This window comes from Cervus elaphus, chromosome 10, assembly GCF_910594005.1.
Source record: "Cervus elaphus chromosome 10, mCerEla1.1, whole genome shotgun sequence".
NCBI lineage: Eukaryota > Metazoa > Chordata > Mammalia > Artiodactyla > Cervidae > Cervus > Cervus elaphus.
The window spans coordinates 28,362,679-28,382,496 of NC_057824.1; the positions used below are offsets into that span (position 1 = coordinate 28,362,679).

The window sequence follows — 19,818 nt, forward strand, 5'->3', positions numbered from 1 at the left end:
GCTGAGAAATGAGCGATTGTCCCCATTTGGCAGATGAAGAAACTGAGGCCCAGACTCATCAATTGATGGGACCAAGGTCAGCCTGGGAGGTAGTCATGACACCTGAAAAGTTCATGCCCATAACGGCCCCTCTCATAGGCCGTCTTTGAGGGCTCACCTGGCTCTCACAGTACCTGCACCCAACAGCTTTTTCTGTTTCTTTAATGTTTTCAGTAGGTAACACCTGCCATGGTAAGCGTTCAAACAACACAGTTAACAGTGAATCGGGCTTCTTTGGTCACTCAGTGGTAAAGAATCTGGCTGCCTACGCAGAAGACATGGGATATGATCTTGGGTGGCCTCGGTCTGTAGTGGCTGGGGTTCCCAGCCAGTGACTTGAGGCCGGGTTGCATCGGTGAAAGCACCAAATCCTAGTCACTAGATCAGTGGTCAGTGACAAGGGCCCTGGCCCTTCAGCTTTGCAGAAAAGAATTCCCACAAAGATGGAAAGTGGTGAAACAGGTAAAGTGTTTATTGAGAGGAAAAATAGTACAGTACATTTGGATAGACACACGAGTGGTCTCAGGGAGAGAGAGTCTCTGAGTTGCACCCTCGTGGCAGCTCGAATCACTTCTATGAGGCATTTCTTCCGGGTTTCCTTTGGCCAATCATTTGGATTTCTCTGGTTCACTGTCCATATTTGGTATATCACAGGATCCTCCCATGTGTGCGCACGCATCTCTTAGCCAAGACGGATTTTACCGAAAAGGTGTCTGGGTAGCACATCCCTTAGCACAACTCCCCTTTGGTCTCCAAGGAGCCTTTCTGTGCATGTGTGGTCAAGGAGGTCTTGTGACTTCAGGAATGAGAAATACGTGGTCTAGGCGGGGCCCAGCCTCCTCCCTTAATTGTCCTGCTATTTTCTTCTTGGAGTTTTGATCCACAGGGACTGAATCTCCAATAGCTTTGCCCTGGTGGAGGGGTGCTTATCAGCCTCCTGCCTCAGCTCACAGTCCCTGGGTGGGGAACATCCCCTGGAGAAGGAAATGGCAACCCGCTCCAGTATTCTTGCTGGGAAATCCCATGGACAGAGGAGCCTGGTGGGCTACAGTTCATGGGGCCGCAAAAGAGTCGGACATGACTTAGTGACTAAACAACAACAACAAAAACAGTAAATCACACCCGCATCAGTCATGTTAACAATGGTGGGCAATAGGGGAAGGGCAGATAGCAATTCTCTGTAGTGTCTTTGCAACTTTTCTATAAATGAAAATTTATTCCAAAATTTGAAAAAAGCTTATTAAAAAATTCAAATAGTTTCTCTCCTGGTGTTAGGTTCTTCCCTGGTGTCCCAGTGATTAAGACTTTGCCTTCCAATGTGGAGAGTACAGATTTGATCCCTGGGTGGGGAAGCTAAGATCCTAATGCCTCGTGGCCAAAAAACCAAAACAAAAGCAATATGGTAACAAATTCCATAAAGACTTTTAAAAAAATGGCCCACATCTATTCACGCAATAGAAAAGGACATATTAGGTTGAAGGTGATTGTCCTTTGATGCTTACCTCCAGGCTCCCTTGGTCTCCAAAGGCCCATTCTCTCATGTGTCCTTTTGAGGATGTTCTAAGGATGCCGGATGCCTAGTAAGTGTTTGTGGGACTGAAATGAATACGTCCACCATCATTAAATTGCTTCTATGATACGAGCTGGGTTGAAATAATGGCTCTAAATGGCTGATTCATCTTTGGGTGAAAAATTTGACACGCTTGCCTTCACGCCTCAGTTCTCATTTAATTTCCAGTGAGAACTCAAGAGATTGAGCCCACTGCTGTTTGTTGAGGGACCCTCAGAACCAAATCGTGCCATGTCCTTCCACATCCTGTCAGACATGGAGATGAGGACCTCTAAGTCCCTTCCAACCAAAGGAACTGGAATTCGATTCTACAGAAGCTTTCCCAGGGGGTAGGAAGGGTGCCCTCTGAGACCCAGATGCTCTTAGCCTCAAACTGAAATGCTATGGCTGTTGTCCCCCATGTCCTCAACCTGTCTTTTGTCTGTGGAAAAGCTTTAGCGAAAGAATAAGTTTAATCGGAAAAGTGAGAAAAGGCAGAAACAAAGGAAACCAAATAATAATGTAGTCATTAAGCACATTCAAGGACCTTTATTTCCTTCTCATGGGCTATAGACCATGTTCTAAACCATATCCTTTGAGCTGTCTTATAGATACTGAAATCACCACCCAGTGGAAGAAGTTAACTACATGATGACCAGACTTTAGCCATGCAAAAGCTGCCACAGTTTTGAGAACTGGCCACAGGGACATGGAAACACACCAGTCCTGGAACTGAAGGAATTATACCTATTTTAAAATAATCAAAATGATGCTGGTCAGACCACTGATGACCCATTTCAAGATGACTGTCAGAGTTGACTGTGCTATTTCTGCACGTAGCCCCCTCTGTCTATAAAATCTGTTGCCCACTCACTGTTGGGTGAAGGGGGGAAGTCAGCCTTTGGACAGGTATCCACCCTCCCCCCTGGTTGCCGGCATCCAAAATAAAGCAAACTTTCCTTTCTCCAACCTGGCTTCTTTAATGGCTTCTAAGTGGCAAGCAGCTAGATCTGAGTTCAGTAACAAAACCACAGTGAATTAGGTTGCAGGAAAATTACAGACATACCTCAATTTATTGTGCTTCCCAGATATTGTGTTTTTTACAAACTGAAGTTTTATGGCATCTTTGTGTCAAACAAGTCTATCTTGCCACCTTTCCAATAGCATTTGCTCACTTCGTGTCTCTGTGTCACGTCTTGGTAATTCTCACATTTCAAACCCTCCACCAGCAGAAAGATTATGACTCACGGAAGGCTCAGATGATGGTTAGCATTTTTTAGCCATCAAGTATTTTTAAATTAAGGTGCATACATTGTTTTCTTTTTTTTTTTAGACAAAATGCTCTTGCACATTCGATTACAGTAAAGCGCAAATGAAATTCTTATGTGCACTGAGGAACCAAAAACTTTGTGTGACTTGCTCTATTGAGATACTTTATTGCGGTGGTCTGGAACTGAGCCCATAGTATCTCCTATACTGTCTTTTGGAAATTGACCTTTACGATTGTCAAAGAAGAAAGCTCAGTTTGGTGGTTTGTCTTTAACACCTCTCCAGTACTTGCTAACTATGTAGTACTAATCTACATGGTTAAGAAAGAAAAGTTAGGCTTTCAATCTGAGCTCTAAGCAGACTATAGTATTTAGTCAGAATTTGATAACATCACTTTATTTCCATTGGACTTATTGTTATGACTATTTTCTAACTATACTAAGTGATATTGACATTATTTATGGATATGATAATACAGTTTCCTTTAAGGAGTTTATATGAGTGAAAAAAATCAGCATAAAGAAATATTGAATACATGATGGTATAGTTAGTGTCTTAGCTCAGGCTGCTAAAACAAAGTGTCATAGACTGAGTGACTTAAACACCAGTTATTTCTCAGTTCTAAAGGCTGGGAAGTCCAAGATCAAGGCACTGGCAGATCTGGTGTTTGGTAAGGACTCTCTTTCTGGTTTGTAGATGACTGTCTTCTTGTGTTCTTACATGGTGAACAACAGAGAGACAGGAAGCAAGCTCTGGTGCTTCTTCATAAGAGGGCACTAATCTGTTATGGGGGCCCCACCCTTGTGACCTCTATAACCCTGATTACCTTGCAAATACTCCACCTCCAGACACCATCACACTCAGAGTTAGGGTGTCAGCATAGGCCCTTGGCAGGGTGAGGGGAGGACACAAGCATTCAGCCCCTAACATAAAATGTGTGTGTGTGTTCAGTCACTTAGTCATGTCTGACTTTGTGGCCCCGTGAACTGTATGTAGCCTTCCAGGCTCCTCTGTCCATGGAATTGTCCAGGCAAGAATACTGTAGTGGGTTGTCATTTCCTCTTCCAGAGGATCTTCCCAACCCAGGGGTTGAACCTGAGTCTCCTGCATTGGCAGGCAGATTCTTTACCATTAGTGCCACCTGGAAAGTGGTGAATGTGGTGAATTGTGTGCAGTGATTGAGGTTTTGGAAATGCTATCCTGTAGCCCTTTGACCTATAGCCTGGGCTTTGGAATCAGATAGACCTGGGTCTGTGCCATTCACTGGTTGAATGACTTTGGCCAATCACTTATGTTCTTTCTGAGCCTCATCTTATTAACCTATAAAGAGAGGGTGATAATGAGTGTACCTACCTGCCAAGGTATTTAGGAGCAGGATGAGTTAGTGCTGGACTCCTAGTGATGCTTCATATGTGAGAGCTCTGGGTACATGAAATGAGGAAGCAGAAACAGAAGTGGATATTGCCCAGGGGACCCTGGACTTAGATTCATGTTGTGACCCATGGCTGGAGACGGCTGACCAGGGAAGATTTCTCTTTTGGTCCCCAGCAGTTTCCTTTCTCTCTAGATTTAAATTATAAATTTCTAGGAGACCGTCAGCCCTCACTCGCCATGCCCACCATCGCCACCCTGTCCCCAGGTAGCTTTACGTTTTCAAGATAAATGATTAAACCTGCAGGAACATCCCTGTCATGTCCGGGGCTCAGTGCTCAGCTCTGGTTTGCCAGCGCTGCTGTGCTCATGAGGCGTGAGTCTTCCTGGTGTGGCATTTGGGGATAAAAAAGATGGATTTAGCTGCTTCATCCCCCAGAAGTGACTCAGCTGCTCTAAGCTGAGTGACAGCCATGGCAGTTGGAGCCTTGGGGACTTCTGTGCCTCAGTGCTCCGCTCGTTCTAAACAACCATGCTTTGCTCTCTCTTAGCTCCTTGTAGCAACCATCTTCTCTAGCTGCCCTGACATGCTTATCTGTCTCCTAGGATTTGTCCTCATGGACACATCCAGCTGTTGGTTGCCTTCCTTCTAGCTGGAGAATGTTGCCGAGGTTTCCGTCATGCTAGTTCTGTCACACAAGGTCAGACTGAAAGAAACCGACCATGCATGATATTCACTTAGTGACATCTTGTACCCACATTTCTCAGGGTCTGGTCTGAAGACCTCCTGCATGAAGGTCCTTGGACATGACCCGTGCCCCTCAACCCGCGTGTATCCTAATTCCTGGGGTAGAGCTCCCCAGATAATCACCTGCTAAATCTTTAAAACAGCTCCTCTTCGTTGACATATATACACCACCATGCGTGTGATGGCTAGCTATTGGGAACCTGCTATAAACCACAGGGAGCTCAGCTCAGTGCTCTGTAATGACCTAGCGGGGTGGGGAGGGGGTAAGGGGTGGGAGGGAGGGTCTACATGTATACCTGTAGCTGATTCACTGTGTTGTACACCAGAAGCTAACACAACCCTGTAAAGCAATTATACTCCAATAATTTTTAAAATGCAATTAAAAAACAGCTACTCTCCATATATCTAGGGCAATAAAACCGACTCAGTTTTCTGTATTGTTAAGCTGATGATGATACTTCTTAAGTGGGGAGGTAGTTCTTAATAGAATTGATGGCAACAATGATTTTGGAGTAGGACAGGTCTGGTTTTAAATCTTGACCCCCACCACTTTCTCCTTTTCTTAAGCCTCGACCTGCTCATCTGTGACAGGGGAATGCAAACAGTTTTTATCACCCAGGGCTATTTTGGGAGTTAAATGAGGTGATTTGATCCTAGCATGTAATAAGTGCTGAATAAATGTTAGCTATTATTGTTACTGTCTAAATGTGTGTTTTGTTTTTTTTTAAACCTTTAAATTAGGGGCATGATAGCATCTACCATCTAGGGCAGGGGTTGGCAAACTTTTTCTGTGAATATTTGAGGTTATGTGGGCCATGCAGTCTTTGTTACAGCTACTCATCCTATTGGTGTAATGCAAAAGCAGCCATAAACAATACATAGATGAATGAGCATGGCCAGTGTTCCAATAAAACTTTATTTGCAACATCAGGGAGGGGACTGGCTTTGGCCCATGGTCATAGCTGGTTAATCCCTCACCTAAGGTATTGTGAAGATTAAATGAGATGAGACTTGTAATGAGCCTAGCGACACTTTGCCAACAAAAGTCTATATAGTCAGAGCTATGTTTTTTCCAGTAGTCATGTGTGGGTGTGAAAGCTGGGCAATAAAGAAGGTTGAGTGCCAAAGAATTGATGCTTTTGAATTGTAGTGCTGGAGAAGACTCTTAAGAGTCCCTGGGATAGCAAGGAGATCAAACCAGTCAATCCTAAAGGAAATCAACCCTGAATATTCATTGGAAGGACCGAGGCTGAAGCTGAAGCTCAAATCCTTTGGCCACCTGTGTGAAGGGCTGACTTATTGGAAAAGACCCTGATGCTGGGAAAGATTGAAGGCAGAAGGAGAAGGGGACAACAGAGGATGAGATGGTTGGATGGCATCACCGACTGGATGGACATGATTTTGAGCAAACTCCAGGAGATGGTGAAAGAGAGGGACGCCTGGTGTGCTGCAGTCCATGGGGTCACAAAGAGTCGGACACAACTTAACTGAACAACAATAGTGCCTGGCATAGAGAAAGGATTTGAACTTTCCATCCTGATTTGAACTCTAGGCTTTGCTTCTTTCTCCAGGGGAAGGAAAGCATCTTATGAGCAGGACTTTTCAACAGAAGGATCAGTGCCATCCTCTGCCCCAAGTCAAAGCTAAATGTTCATCTCAGCACCTGAAGCCTGGCATTGCCACCGCCTCTGTCCTTCTCTGAGGATGGAGGTAAAATGCCAATTCATGGGGTGTGATTAATTTTCTCTGTCCCACACTTCACCCCAGGGTGTGTTGCCATTTTCAGCGTGTGTCCTGTGGAAAGCAGTTGCCCGTCTGAACCGCGATGGCTGAGAAATGAGGATACTCACATCTTTGGAATGGTTAACTATGCACCTTTGCATCCATAGGTTCATTTAACCCTCATCCGAAGGCTGTATAATGCGGTGAAGGCATGTGGCTAGGGAAAAGAGAGAGAGAGGCTAGATTTGAATTCTGTTTCTGTAGCATTCTGGTTATGTGATGTGTGCCAAGTCACTTGCCTTCTCTAAGCTTCAGATACATCCTCTATTAGAGATTAGATGAGATTGTACATATAAAGCCTCTAGCACAGTTTAGCACATGATAGCTGTTAAATCCCATTTTGTAAAGGTAGAACATGATACTAAGAGGTTTAAAGGCTCACAGACGATCATGAAACTGGCCTCAGTTCAAAGATCTCTAACTCTGGCCCCCAGTTGGTTTTCACCATGCCCCCCTCATCCTCACCACCCCTGACTGCTTCCTGGGACTCTTGCTGCTTCCATCCAGGGCTGTGCTCCATGTTCAGTGACTAAAGTTATTGGAGATAGTGACATCGCTGTCAGGGAGCTTGCAAGCTTGTGGCCATTCATCACTGTAGTGGATTAAATAGTGTCCTTCCAAAATTCATATCGTATCTCAGAATGTGAAATAAGGTCTCTTGAAATAAGGGCTTTGCAGGGGTAATTGAAGATTAGAATGAGATCACACTGAATTAGGGTGGGCCAATGAGACAGAAGAGGACTGAGAAGGACACGCAGAGCCACGTGGGAGAAGGCGACAGGGAAACAGGCAGAGGTCGGAGCGATGCTGCCACAAGCCAAGGGTTGCCAGGAGACACCAGGATCTGGAAGAGGTGAGGAGGGCGCTGCCCGCCTGAGCCTTTGGAGAAAACAGACCTGCCTCTGGCCTCCAGACACTATCTAATCCACTAATATTTAATCACCGTGAGAGAATAAGCTCCTGTTGTCCTAAGGACCCGGTTTGTGGTAGCCACAGGAAAGATACCATCCCAGACTCCAGGTGTGAACAGATGGGGCTGTTGAACTCAGCACACCTGTGCCGGGAAGGGGCGGCCATGACGAGACAAAGAGTATGTGTTTGAGAGGCTCAGCCCCTTCTCTTACCAGCTTTGAGCCAAAAAATAAGGAATCACAAACAAGGAAAAGTGTTTGTTAAGAACGAGAACATCCCAATCCTTCTGGCTTGTGGTAAGGATTAAAAAGAGATGGGGCCTCTCTGGTGGCCCAGTGACTAAGACTTTGTGCTCCCAATGCAAGGGGTCCAGGTTCAATCCCTGGTCAGGGAACTGGATCCCACACGCCGCAACTAAGAGTTCGTATGCTGCAAGATTCACATCCTGCAACCCCCAAAAAAAGAGAGAGAGAGAGAAAGATGCTATGGCAGAGCATGGTGATAACAAAGGTAATTGTAACTGTGCATCAAGCATGGCGTGTCTCTGTTAATTCAATCCTCACAACAGCCCAGGGTGGAAGGAATTAGCAGATACAGGGAGCGTGATGTTGGCTTCAGAGGAAAGCAAGAACATTCCCTCCCCTATGTCTCCTCTACCGATGAAGGGTCGTCAGACTATTGCATCCTTTAAAACCCAGCCATTCACTCTGGAAATGTGGCCTAAAGGCACCTCTTGGATGCACGCAGAGATTTATCTCTGAGAATGCTCATCCCAGCGCTGCTTCTAGTGTGGGAAATGGCAAACAACCTAAGTGTCTGGGGGTTGGTGAAGTGATTCATGACACAGCCACAAATAGCAAAGCACACAGCCTTTCACACTGCTGCTGGGGAAGAGCATCCAAGGACGTGTGGAAACGCTCATGGAATGTTCAGTGAAATGAGCAGGTAATAAAATGGTGAGACCCTAACTTTGTATTAAAACACCAGACCTTCATGATGGTATGTGTGTGTGTGTGTGTGTGTGTGTGTGTGTGTGCACATATATATATAGGGCTTCCCAGGTGACTCTAGTGGTAAAGAACCCACCTGCCAATGCAGGAGACATAAATGAGATGCAGGTTCAATCCCTGGGTCGGAAAGATCCCTGGAGGAGAACACAGCAACCCACTCCAGTATTCTTGCCTGGAGAATCCCATGGACAGAGGAGCCTGGAGGGAGACAGTCCATAGGGTCGCAAAGAGTCAGACACAACTGAATGACTTAGTTTGTGCATGTGTGCATATGTGTATATGCACATAACATCTTGAACTACTCACATCTTGATATGTGTTTTTGCACTCTTTAAAAAAATGCACGTTTATATATAACATTATACATATAACACACACACACATATAAAACCATATGTATCACCCTATATATGCATACTACATATATAACATATATAATCACATAAATTACCATATGTATGCATTGGAAGAATGTACATAAAAAAGTTAATGTCAGTATATGAAGAGATATGTATATACATAGATCCACATACATGCATAGTGTTATGGATTGAATGTTTATATCCCCCACAAATTCATATGTTGGAGCCCTAATCCCCAGTGAGGCTGATTTGGAGATGGGAAAGCTGTTGTTCAATGGCTAAGTCCTATTCAACTCTTTGCAACCCCGTGAACTGCAGCACATCAGACTTTCCTGTACTTCACTGTCTCCCGGAGCTTGCTCAAACTCATGTCTGTTGAGTCAGTGATGCCGTCCAAACATCTCGTCCTCTGTCGCCCGCTTCTTCTTCTACCTTCAATCTTTCCCAGCATCAGGGTCTTTTCCAATGAGTCGGCTCTCTGCATCAGGTGGCCAAAGGATTGAAGCTTCTGCTTCAGCATTAGTCCTTCCAGTGAATGTTCAAGGTTGATTTCCTTTAGGATTGACTGGTCTGGTCGCCTTGCTGTCCAAGGGACCCTCAAGAGTCTTCTCCAGCATCACAGTTTAAAAGCATCAATTCTTCGGTGCTCAGAACTGAGATTAAATGAGGTCATTAAAAGTGGAGCCCTGATCTCATAGGGTTAGTGTCTTTCTAAGAAGAGACACCAGAGACTTCTCTCTGCATGCACACAAAGAGGCCGTGTGAGTACAGTGAACAGGTGGCCATCTGCAAGCCAGGAAGAGAGTTTTCACCAGACGCTCACCCTGCCAGACCTTGATCTGGAACTTCTAGCCTCCAAAACCAGAAGACAATAAATGTCTATAGTTTAAGCTACGCAGCGTCTGTTGTTGTGTTACGGTAGCCCTAGTGAACTAGTGAACTAGTACGTGCATATATACACTGTTGTTCAGTCGCTAAGTTATGTCTGACTCATTGCAACCCCAGGGACTGTGGTACGCCAGGCTCCTCTGTCCTCCGCCATCTCCCAGCATTGTGCTCAAATTCATGTAATAATTGCCTCCCACTCTTCCTCAGTAGCATTTTGGATACCTTCTTGACCTGGGGGTGCTCATCTTCCAGCATCATGTCATTTTGCCTTTTCATACTTTTCATACCCCGTGTCCATGGGGTTCTCCAGGCAAGAATACCACGTGCTCCAGTGGACCACATCTTGTCAGAACTCTTCACTATGACCCATCCGTCTTGGGTGGCTCTGCACAGCGTGGCTCGTAGCTTCATTGAGTTACACAAGCCCCTTTGCCATGACAAGGCCGTGATCCATGAAGGGGGCGTATATACATACATGCATGCAGATATATTTGTATACAGGCATATGTATGTAAGGGCTTCCCATGTGATGCGGTTGGTAAAGAATCTGCCTGCCAATATAGGAGACATGGGTTTGATCCCTGAGTCAGGAAAATCCCCTGGAGGAGGAAATGGCAGCCCACTCCAGTATTCTTACTTGGAAAATCCCATGAACAGAGGAGTCTGGCAAGTTACAGTCCATGGGGTCACAAAGAGTTGGACACGACTGAGTGCACACACACACACACACACACACACGTATGTAGTGTCTTTCTATATGTTTGGTAATTATATGGTTCTATGTGTGTGTGGCATATATATGGTCTTATTTTTTTTTGATATATGGCTCTACTTATATGACTATATATATATATAAAACTGTCAATATAAGGTCAGAAGAATGTCCATCAAAATGTGGTTCCCTCTGGGCAGAGAGGTTGTAGATGACATTTTACTTCCTTCTTTGCTTATCTCTATTATCTGAGTTTTCTACAACAAACTTGTATCATTTCATTTTACTATTACTTATATTACTTAGTATTCCTATAAGATAATTATTAATGGTATTGCTAAAAGTAATTATCACACCCATTTTTCTGCCTAAAAACGCTGGTCTTGGAGACTGGGACAGGATGAACGGCCATGGTCAAAGGGACCGAGACGCAGAAGCTGGGACCAGGCAGGGACTGCCAAGGGCACGTTATAACCTTGAACAGGTTTGGGTGACCCCGCCTGAGCCTCCTCCTGCCTTGTAACACGGTTCCCATGGAAACGTGCTTTCTAGTTTCTAAAGGGCCCCGCTCACAAATACAGACTTGGAACACTGGCAAAGATCCGTGTGCCTTCTTGGAGTGTGAAGGTCGCTGAAGCAAGGCAGGGACTGTCCCAAAGAGAATTCTTGAAAAACCATACAGCCCTGGGGGTCTTGACGCCTGCATTTTATGTCTCCTGCACAGATCAGCTGGACATCATCTCCATGGCAGAGACAACCATGAGACCAGAGGAGATCGAGCTGGAGATGGCGAAAATCCAGCGTCTCCGGGAAGTCTTGGTCCGACGGGAATCTGAGCTCAGGTTTATGTAAGTGCTTGGGGGAAGTGGCCAAGAAAAGGAAGGAGTGAGGAGGGGGAGGCTGCCCGGGAACCTGACATTTACTGTTTATGACTGTGTGCCGGGCACATTCTCACTACTGCCTCGAGAAGTGGGTATCTATGGTATCTATTTCTCTATTTCTCATTCCTGTGTGCTCACTCACGCAGTCATGTCTGACTCTTTGTGATCCCAGGGACTGCAACCTACTAGGCTCCTCTGTGCATGGAATTTTACAGGCAAGAAATACTGGAGTGGCATTTCTTCCTCCAGACGATCTTCCTAACCCAGGGATTGAACCTGCATCCCTTGCATCTCCTGCATTGGCAGGTGGATTCTTTACCTCTGGTGCCTCCTGGGATGCCCTGTTTCTTAGTATATAACTGTTAGTCAATATAAAACCCTATAAAAGATGATTAAATTACTGTCTGGGTCTTGCTTTCTTGGGTTTTTTTTTCTATTTTTATTAGTTTCATTCTCAAAGAGCATAGAACTTCTATTTGGTTCTAAAATTATAATTAAGCTTCTGTTCTTATCTACAGATTTTTTCTAACATTAAAAACATATCACTAAGGGTGAGTTGAATCGAGAGATCAGAATGACATACATATACTGGTGATGGTGGTTCAGTCGCTAAGAGTCGTGTCCGACTCTTGTGACCCCATGGACTGTAGCCCGCCAGGCTCCTCTGTCCATGGGATTTTCCAGGCAAGGATACTGGAGTGGATTGCCATTTCCTTCTCCAGGGGATCTTCCCGACACAGGAATCGAACCCAGGTCTCCTGCATTGCAGGCAGATTCTTTACCAACTGAGCTACGAGGGAAGCCCAGTACAGATACTACTGTGTGTAAAATAGATAGCTAGTGGGAACCTGAAGCTTAGCACACGGGGCTCAGCTCGGCGCTGTGTGGTGACCGAGCGGAGTGGGATTAGGGGGAGGGAGGTCCTCAAGGGGATATATGTATACATGTAACTGATTCGTGTTGTTATACAGCAGAAACAAATACAACATTATAAAGCGACTATACCCCAATTTAAAAAAGATTACTAGCGTTGACAATATACTCCCCGTGTTTTAAACAGAAAGGAGACAGAGAGCGTGAGCTCTGCTTTAAAGTGCTGAAGGGCTCTCTGCAGCCTGCAGATGCTCAGAGGGGCCAAGGTTGCTTTTGCAACGATGGCTCTCACTGAGCATTTCCTGACCTTTGCATTGTGCGTGTCTGTTTGTGTGTGTGTGTGTGTGTGTGTGTGTACACATGTTATCCCCACATCTGGCACACACACATCAAGTGCTCAGAGACATGATAAGCCAACATGCAAGCTCCAGCCGTGGGCCAGGCCTGCGTAAGCTCTTGACTTGTGACCTCACTAAACTTCCCCATCGTGCTCGTGAGTCTGATCGCTTAGAGACAAATGTCAACAGTAGACACTTGAATAAATCAAATTATCTAAAAGATACAGAAGGATGTCAGTGCTGTCAGGACATATTTTGGAGGCTCAGTGACATGCTCCCAGGGAGGGGCTGGCTTCTTGGCCCTTGGAAGTCTTGCTAGCAGCCTGCAGACAGCGGTGGATAACAATGAGGGTTTCCCCCCAAGCCCCACCTTTAGACTATGTAGCCTTGCCTGGAGGCACAGAATTAGATTGATCTCAAAGATGCACAGCCGACTCCGAGATGGCCAGGTAGAAATCATGACCCACTCAGACCTGGACAAATACCTCATCCATCATCTGTGGCCTCCTGGGCTAAGGGGCTGGGTGTCAACCCTTCTGGAATTTGGTTTCCTGATTCTTTCTCAAAGCCAGGTCTTCATACTGCTATAGGGTTTAAGGTGTAGGTGGGTCCCAGTCTTGTCTGCATTTTAGAGAAGGAATTGGAGGTTAAGAAACTGACCCGAGCTTGCTTTAGCTAATAAGTAGCTAAGGTAGGATGCAGTCTGAGTCCAGAGTTTTTATTAAGTGAATGAATGAGTGAAGGACGGAGGGAAGGAAAGAATGAAGGAAGAAGGAAGCTCTGAATGTATTTCCCAAGATGATGCCTTGAAGACTGTAAGCTTTTGAGGGCAGAGATCTGATCCATAGTCTTTTCTGTTGAATTATCCCAGAATCTTGAACAATGCCAAGCATTTATTAGGCCAATTAGTATTTGATGAATGTGGAAAAATTGTTCTTTCACACTCCATCCTTACCCCAATAGCTTCCCTCCACACACACACACCCCCACATACACACACCCACACACACACACACACACACGAGACCCCTTTGCATAGGATATGGGGGAAATAGAATTTTAGACTGTACTAAGCCTTTACAGGCTCAGGTGGGAAGCTCCAAGTGAGAGGAATGTGACAGCCCTTGACTGAAACAACCCCAATAACTGCCGCTGTAATAACCAGGGCGAGATTGGTTTTGTCACACCTGCTCGGAAGTAATCAAGTCACTACCCCTCCGCTCCCCTGGAGCCTGTGTGAGTCAGATCATATTTCATGGCAGAGAGTGTCTTCTCACTTTACTATCTCCTGCTGTGCTGACTCTTTCTGGATCTAGAGGCTGCTGTCCCAACACCCCCAAAGATCAGCATTGTCCCTTCGTGGGTTTCCGTTTTCTCTCTGGGTCTTGCCCTCTCCTCTGGGACTGACGGCTTCTGCGAGTTCTGCCTCCCTGCCCCTCCCCGGGAACTAAGATGAACTCATGGGAAGCGGGCTCAGCATCATACTAGCTCTCTCCTGTCCTTGTCTGTGTCCTTGGCACACGACAGCTTTCCGAAGAACTGTTTCCCTCAGGTACTGATACACTACACACATGCTGTGTGTGTTGTACACATTTGCTCACTTATTTTAACTTCTTGAATCCTCATAAACCCACTCTGAGGGAGTGGGTTCTATTCCTTCTACTTTACTGATGAGAAGACTGCAATTATAGAGGTGAAATAACTTTATCAAGGTCACCAGCTTGTAGAGGTGGAACTGGGATTTGAACTCAAGGTGTCTTTCCGAGGGGCAGAGCCCTGAACCCTAAGTTAGCCCCTTACTTATTCCCAGCAGAAGGACGCCTTTTCTCTTCGCCTCACTCTTCTAGAATGCAAAGGCAGACTCCTGCTGGGAGGCCCCCAATCCCACAATCCCACACTGGGTGTCATCTTGTTCCGCCATCTTGAAGGCAGTTGGGCGGAAACAGAAATGACTCTGATGCATCAGGCTTTGGACTTTTTCATACCCTTTCTCTGGAGAGAAGTGATTTATTTGAAGCCTAAAATGAGCTCCAACTTAGTCAAGGTTTTCAAGTCAACCTGCTGGGAATTTGCAGTAGTGCCATGTTCCTCTAAGGGTCCTTGGGGACCACAAGAGTCAACATTTATAGAACCCTCACTGTGGGTAAGGCCTTTGCTGAGCCCTATGCACACATTATCATATAACCTGTAATAAGTGCTTGCTAATGGAAGGACCAGTCAGGTGCGCCCCCAGCATACCTGCTCACCCTAAATAAGGCTCACAGAGTCAGGTTCAGAGAAGGGCTATGAGTGACCCCAGCGGGCACATGTCTCCACCACACCACCGGGTGCATCTGCTCTGAATGTTTTCCCTTCACTGGTCTCCTGCTTTCCAAGTTCTTAACTGGCGTTTAGAGATCTCCCTCTTGAAATCTGGCAATTTTATGAGCTTCATTTGAAAGGGGCAATAAACGCCTCAGTATCACGAAAACACCTCTTTAATTGGTGGCAAATGTCCAGGAGGTGAAACTTGAAGCCTCCTTTGTTCCGCCCTTGACCCCCCCCAATGCCACCCACCTGCCATTCCCTCCCACTGCGGCCTGGTCCCCATGCCTCTCGCCATCCTGGCCTGCGGAGGCTGTCGACAACCCCAGATTGATTTTCTCACCCTTGATTCCAGCTCTGACTCACACCATTAGCTTTCCATAACTCCTCCTGCAGCCCCTGCCGGCCCGCCTCAGCTCTTCTGCATCATCTCTGCAAGCCTGGTCCTGCTGTTTATCTGGGTTTCAGATAATTAAGTATCTTCGGAGGTGAGGGAGGGGGCGGTTATCTTCATTTTACACTGTGCTCTGGGCAGTGATATCTTCTAATTAATAAGAGTCAGAGCTGCAGCGGGCAGCAGAGATGGGTGTGTGAAGGATAGATTTCAGGAGCACAATCCTTGAGTTCCAGTATCTCCAGACTCTGGGCTTGGACCCCAGTAACTTCGTTTTATTAAGAAGGACTGAGCAGAAATAGAGACACAGATGTAGAGAACAAACGTGTGGATACCAGGGGGAAAAGAAAGGGGCGGGATGAATTGGGAGCTTGAGATTGACATATACACTTTATTGATACTATGTATAAAATAGATCATGAGAACCTATTTATAGCACAGGGAATTCTACTCAGTGCTCTGAGGTTACCTAAATGGGGAGGAAGTCCAAAAAAGAGGGACGTATGTATAGGTGTAGTTGATTAACTTTGCTGTATGGTAGAAATTAACACAACGTTGTAACGCAAATGTTGCTGTTGTTTACTTGTGTTGGACTCTTTGCAACCCCATGGACTGCAGCACGCCAGGCTTCCCTGTCCTTCACTGTCTCTCGGGATTTGCTTAAACGCATGTCCATTAAGTTGGTTATGCTATACAACCATCTCATCCTCTGCCACCCTCTTCTCCTTTTGCCCTCAGTCTTTCCCAGCATCAGGGTCTTTTCCAGTGAGCTGGCTCTTCACATGAGGTGGCCAAAGGACTATAGCTTCAACTTCAGCATCAGTCCTTCCAACGAATATTCAGGGTCCATTTCCTGTAAAGCAACTATACTCCAATAAAAGTTTAAAAAAAATAATAAAAAGAAGAACCAAGTGTGGTAGAGCACTTGGGCCCTAGAACCTGGAAGAGATTCAGGGTATGGTGGTAGAGGGTTCATGAGTTGTAAACAGCAACTTTTCAAATACTTGCTGTGTTGGGCTGTGTTCTAAGTGCTTTCCTCACTACAACTTAATCGACATACAACACCATCCCTGCCCTTTTTATAGATGACGAAATTAATGCTCAGAGAGGTCAAGTAACTTGCCCAGGGTTGTTCAGTGTCCACGAAACAGCAGACAGTGATATAACCCAGCACTCTGAATCCAGAGTCCATGATTTCAACCATCAAGCTGTAGACTCTCTCAGCTGGTTTTGAACCCCAGTTCTATTTCTTATTGACTCTGGGGACTGGAGCAAATCTTGCCGAATATTCCAGCCTCAGTTTTCCCTTCTGGTCAATGGGGTGTTGATGCTTCCCTGACAGCATTGTCGCAAGGGATGGAAAGAGAGGACATGTGAAAGTAGGGGGCTCTTCCTAGGTTACAGGCAAACCAAGATTCCCTTGCCTCCTCTAACTGTTAAATACCATGCCTTGAGGGAAAAGGACCAGGGCTGCTTAGTTATCTCCAGAGAAGACCCAGAAAACCACCTCTCTCCCCTAAGATCTGGGAGTGACTCTTACCCATCAAGTCCAACTCTGCTCTGGGGACTTGACTTTATTATTGTTGTTATTTTTAAAAATTTTGGTACCCCTGCCTCCTTTTTACCTTTAATGAGCTGATAATCCTGAAGCCTGTTAGGAAAAGCTTCAAGCCAAAGGCAAAAGGAAGCATGTGCATTTATGTAACTTGACACTTCTCAGCCACGTTTGGCAGTTCTGCGTCACTCTGGTTGCACCCTGGGTTTTAAATAGCATCTCTCCTAAGAACAGGTCACCGTTGCAGGAGCCACTGTACATATCAGGTGGTGGGAAGAGATGCCTTTAATTGCAGAAGATCTAAAAAGCAATTTGTCTTGGACAAAATATACCAGAATGTGAGGAGCTGGGAAAGGAGAAAGGAAGGAGGCCTTAAGGGAAGATGAAAAAAGATGACTGAAGAGGATGGAGGGTGAGTGTTCCAGGTGAGACCTCTGAATGGAAGGACCCTCCTGAATTCCTAAGTGTATGCAGAGGTAGGGATGAGGGTAGGGACCTGGCTGATCAAATAGAGAAAAAATATACCCCATTGGATAGGCGTCTGCTGCTCCTTGTTGCCTCTCAAAGTCAGAACAAGCTTTGGGAAAGGAAGATCTCTCTGGGTGCTTTGACTGTCTTACCATAAAGGGTTTCATGCCCTTGGCCCCAAGGATCTCCCCTGGGCTCTGCTGAGCTGGGAAGGGGAACCCTGTATTAGGTTCTTATGATGGTTACTTTTATGTGTCAACTTGACTGGGCTCTGGGGCACCCAGATGCCTGTTTAAACATTATCTTGGGTGTGCCTGTGAGGATGTTTCTGGATAAAATTAACATTTGAACCTACAGACTTGACTCATTAGAAAATACCCTGATGCTGGGAAAGGCAGGAGGAGAAGGGGATGACAGAGGAAGAGATGGTTGGATGGCATCACTGACTCGATGGACCTGAGTTTGAGCAGACTCCGGGAGCTGGTGATGGACAGGGAAGCCTGGTGTGCTGCAATTCATGGGGTCGCAAAGAGTCAGATACGACTGAGCGACTGAACAACAACCACAGAGTTGAGTAAAGTAAAGCAGGTCAGTTCAGTTCAGTCGTGCCCGACTCTTTGCGACCCCATGAACCGCAGCACACCAGGCCTCTCTGTCCATCACCAACTCCTGGAGTCCACCCAAACCCATGTCCATTGAGTCGGTGATGCCATCCAACCATCTTATCCTCTATCGTCCCTTGCTCCTCCTGCCCTCAATCTTTCCCAGCATCAGGGTCTTTTCCAATGAGTCTGCTCTTTGCATCAGGTGGCCAAAGTATTGGAGTTTCAGCTTCAGCATCAGTCCTTCCAATGAGCACCCAGGACTGATCTCCTTTAGGATGGACTGGTTGGATCTCCTTGCAGTCCAGGGGACTCTCTAGAGTCTTCTCCAACACCACATTTCAAAAGCATCAATTCTTCGACGCTCAGCTTTCTTTATAGTCCAACTCTCACATCCACATTGCACCTCCCCAAGGTGGGTTGGCCTCACCCAATCCGTTGAAGATGTGAGAAGTGCAGGAAGCAAGAAGGAGCTTTGCCTGCCTGACTGCATGAGCTGGGGTGTCAATCTTTCCTCCTACCTTTGGACTTGAACTGAAAAATCAACTCTTTTTGGGTGTGGCGCTTGCCAGCTTTGGACTGGGACTTATAATTTTGGTTCTCCTGGGTCTCCAGGTTGGCGACATACAGATCTTGGGACTTAGCCTCTGTAATCCTGTAAATCCTTATAAGGTTATATCTATCTATTCGTCTATCTATCTATCAATATCTCTATCCAGCCTAGAGCTGTTGTGTATAATTGGATATGCATGAGCCCCATGTGACTATTTCAACTTAAATTACTGTGTGCTGTGCTGTGCTTAGTCACGTCCGACATTTTGCAACCCTACGGACTGTAGCCCACCAGACTCCTCTGTCCATGGGACTCTCCAGGTGAGAATACTGGAGTGGGTTGCCATGCCCCCCTCCAGGGGATCTTCCCAACCCAGGTCTCCCGCATTGCAGGGGGATTCTTTACTGACTGAGCCACCAGGGAAGCCCCAAGTAAATTAGTTACAATTAAATAAAACTCAAAACTCAGTCCTTCAGTAGTCTTAGCCACATTTCAAACACTCCGTAGTCAGTTCTGGCTAATGGCTATCCTAGTAGAAAGCCATTGTTCTTTGAAGAGCATCACCCTCATCACGGAAGAAACTCTCACACATAAGCATCAGGAAGCACATTCCAGAATGTTCACATCAGTCTGTTCCCACCCCATCTCCCACCTTCTCATCTTCATCCATTCTCCCCCTGTGGCCCCCACCTCTGCTCGCCATGGACCTCCTTTCAGTCCCTCCTCTTCCACAGCAGCCTTCATCCGTGCTGTTTCTTCTATCTAGATGCCCCCCACTTCCCGCTCCCGCCTGGTTAACTCTCCCCCTGCCCCCATGGCTCAGATCCAGGGTCATTTCCTAGGGAAGCCTTCCCAGCACTTTCCAGTCTGGGTCCCGTCCTGTCCCGGTCACCAAGGTCTTTTTTCCTCCATTTATGAATCTGTGCTTATCATGCAAGTCCGTGTTCTCCATCTCTCTCCTGCTCGCCTCAGCCTTGATGAGGATACAGGCTGAGCCGTTTAAACTCCTCACAGTGTAGGCAGCACCCAACACGTGGCCCATCTCAGAGTAGATGCTCCGTGAAATTATACCTAATAAATGAGCAAGGGCTCGACTTCCCTTGTTTTTAGTGCCGGACTCATTTCCAGTTGGTTCCATCCACAGGATTCCTGCAGAGGGAGGCCATGGTGCAGCAGCTTGCAGTGCACTTTACAAAGCGTATGAGCTT

At 46.1% G+C, this 19,818-nt stretch overlaps 1 protein-coding gene across 1 annotated transcript in view; it reads left to right on the forward strand.

Annotated features, from left to right (window-relative positions):
- BMERB1 (bMERB domain containing 1) overlaps window positions 1-19,818 on the forward strand; it is a 140,216-nt gene that overhangs the window by 70,625 nt on the left and 49,773 nt on the right. Inside the window, exon 2 of the mRNA XM_043914389.1 lies at window positions 11,367-11,490. Coding sequence (XP_043770324.1) covers window positions 11,367-11,490 — 124 coding nt within the window. The remainder of the gene's footprint in view (window positions 1-11,366; window positions 11,491-19,818) is intronic.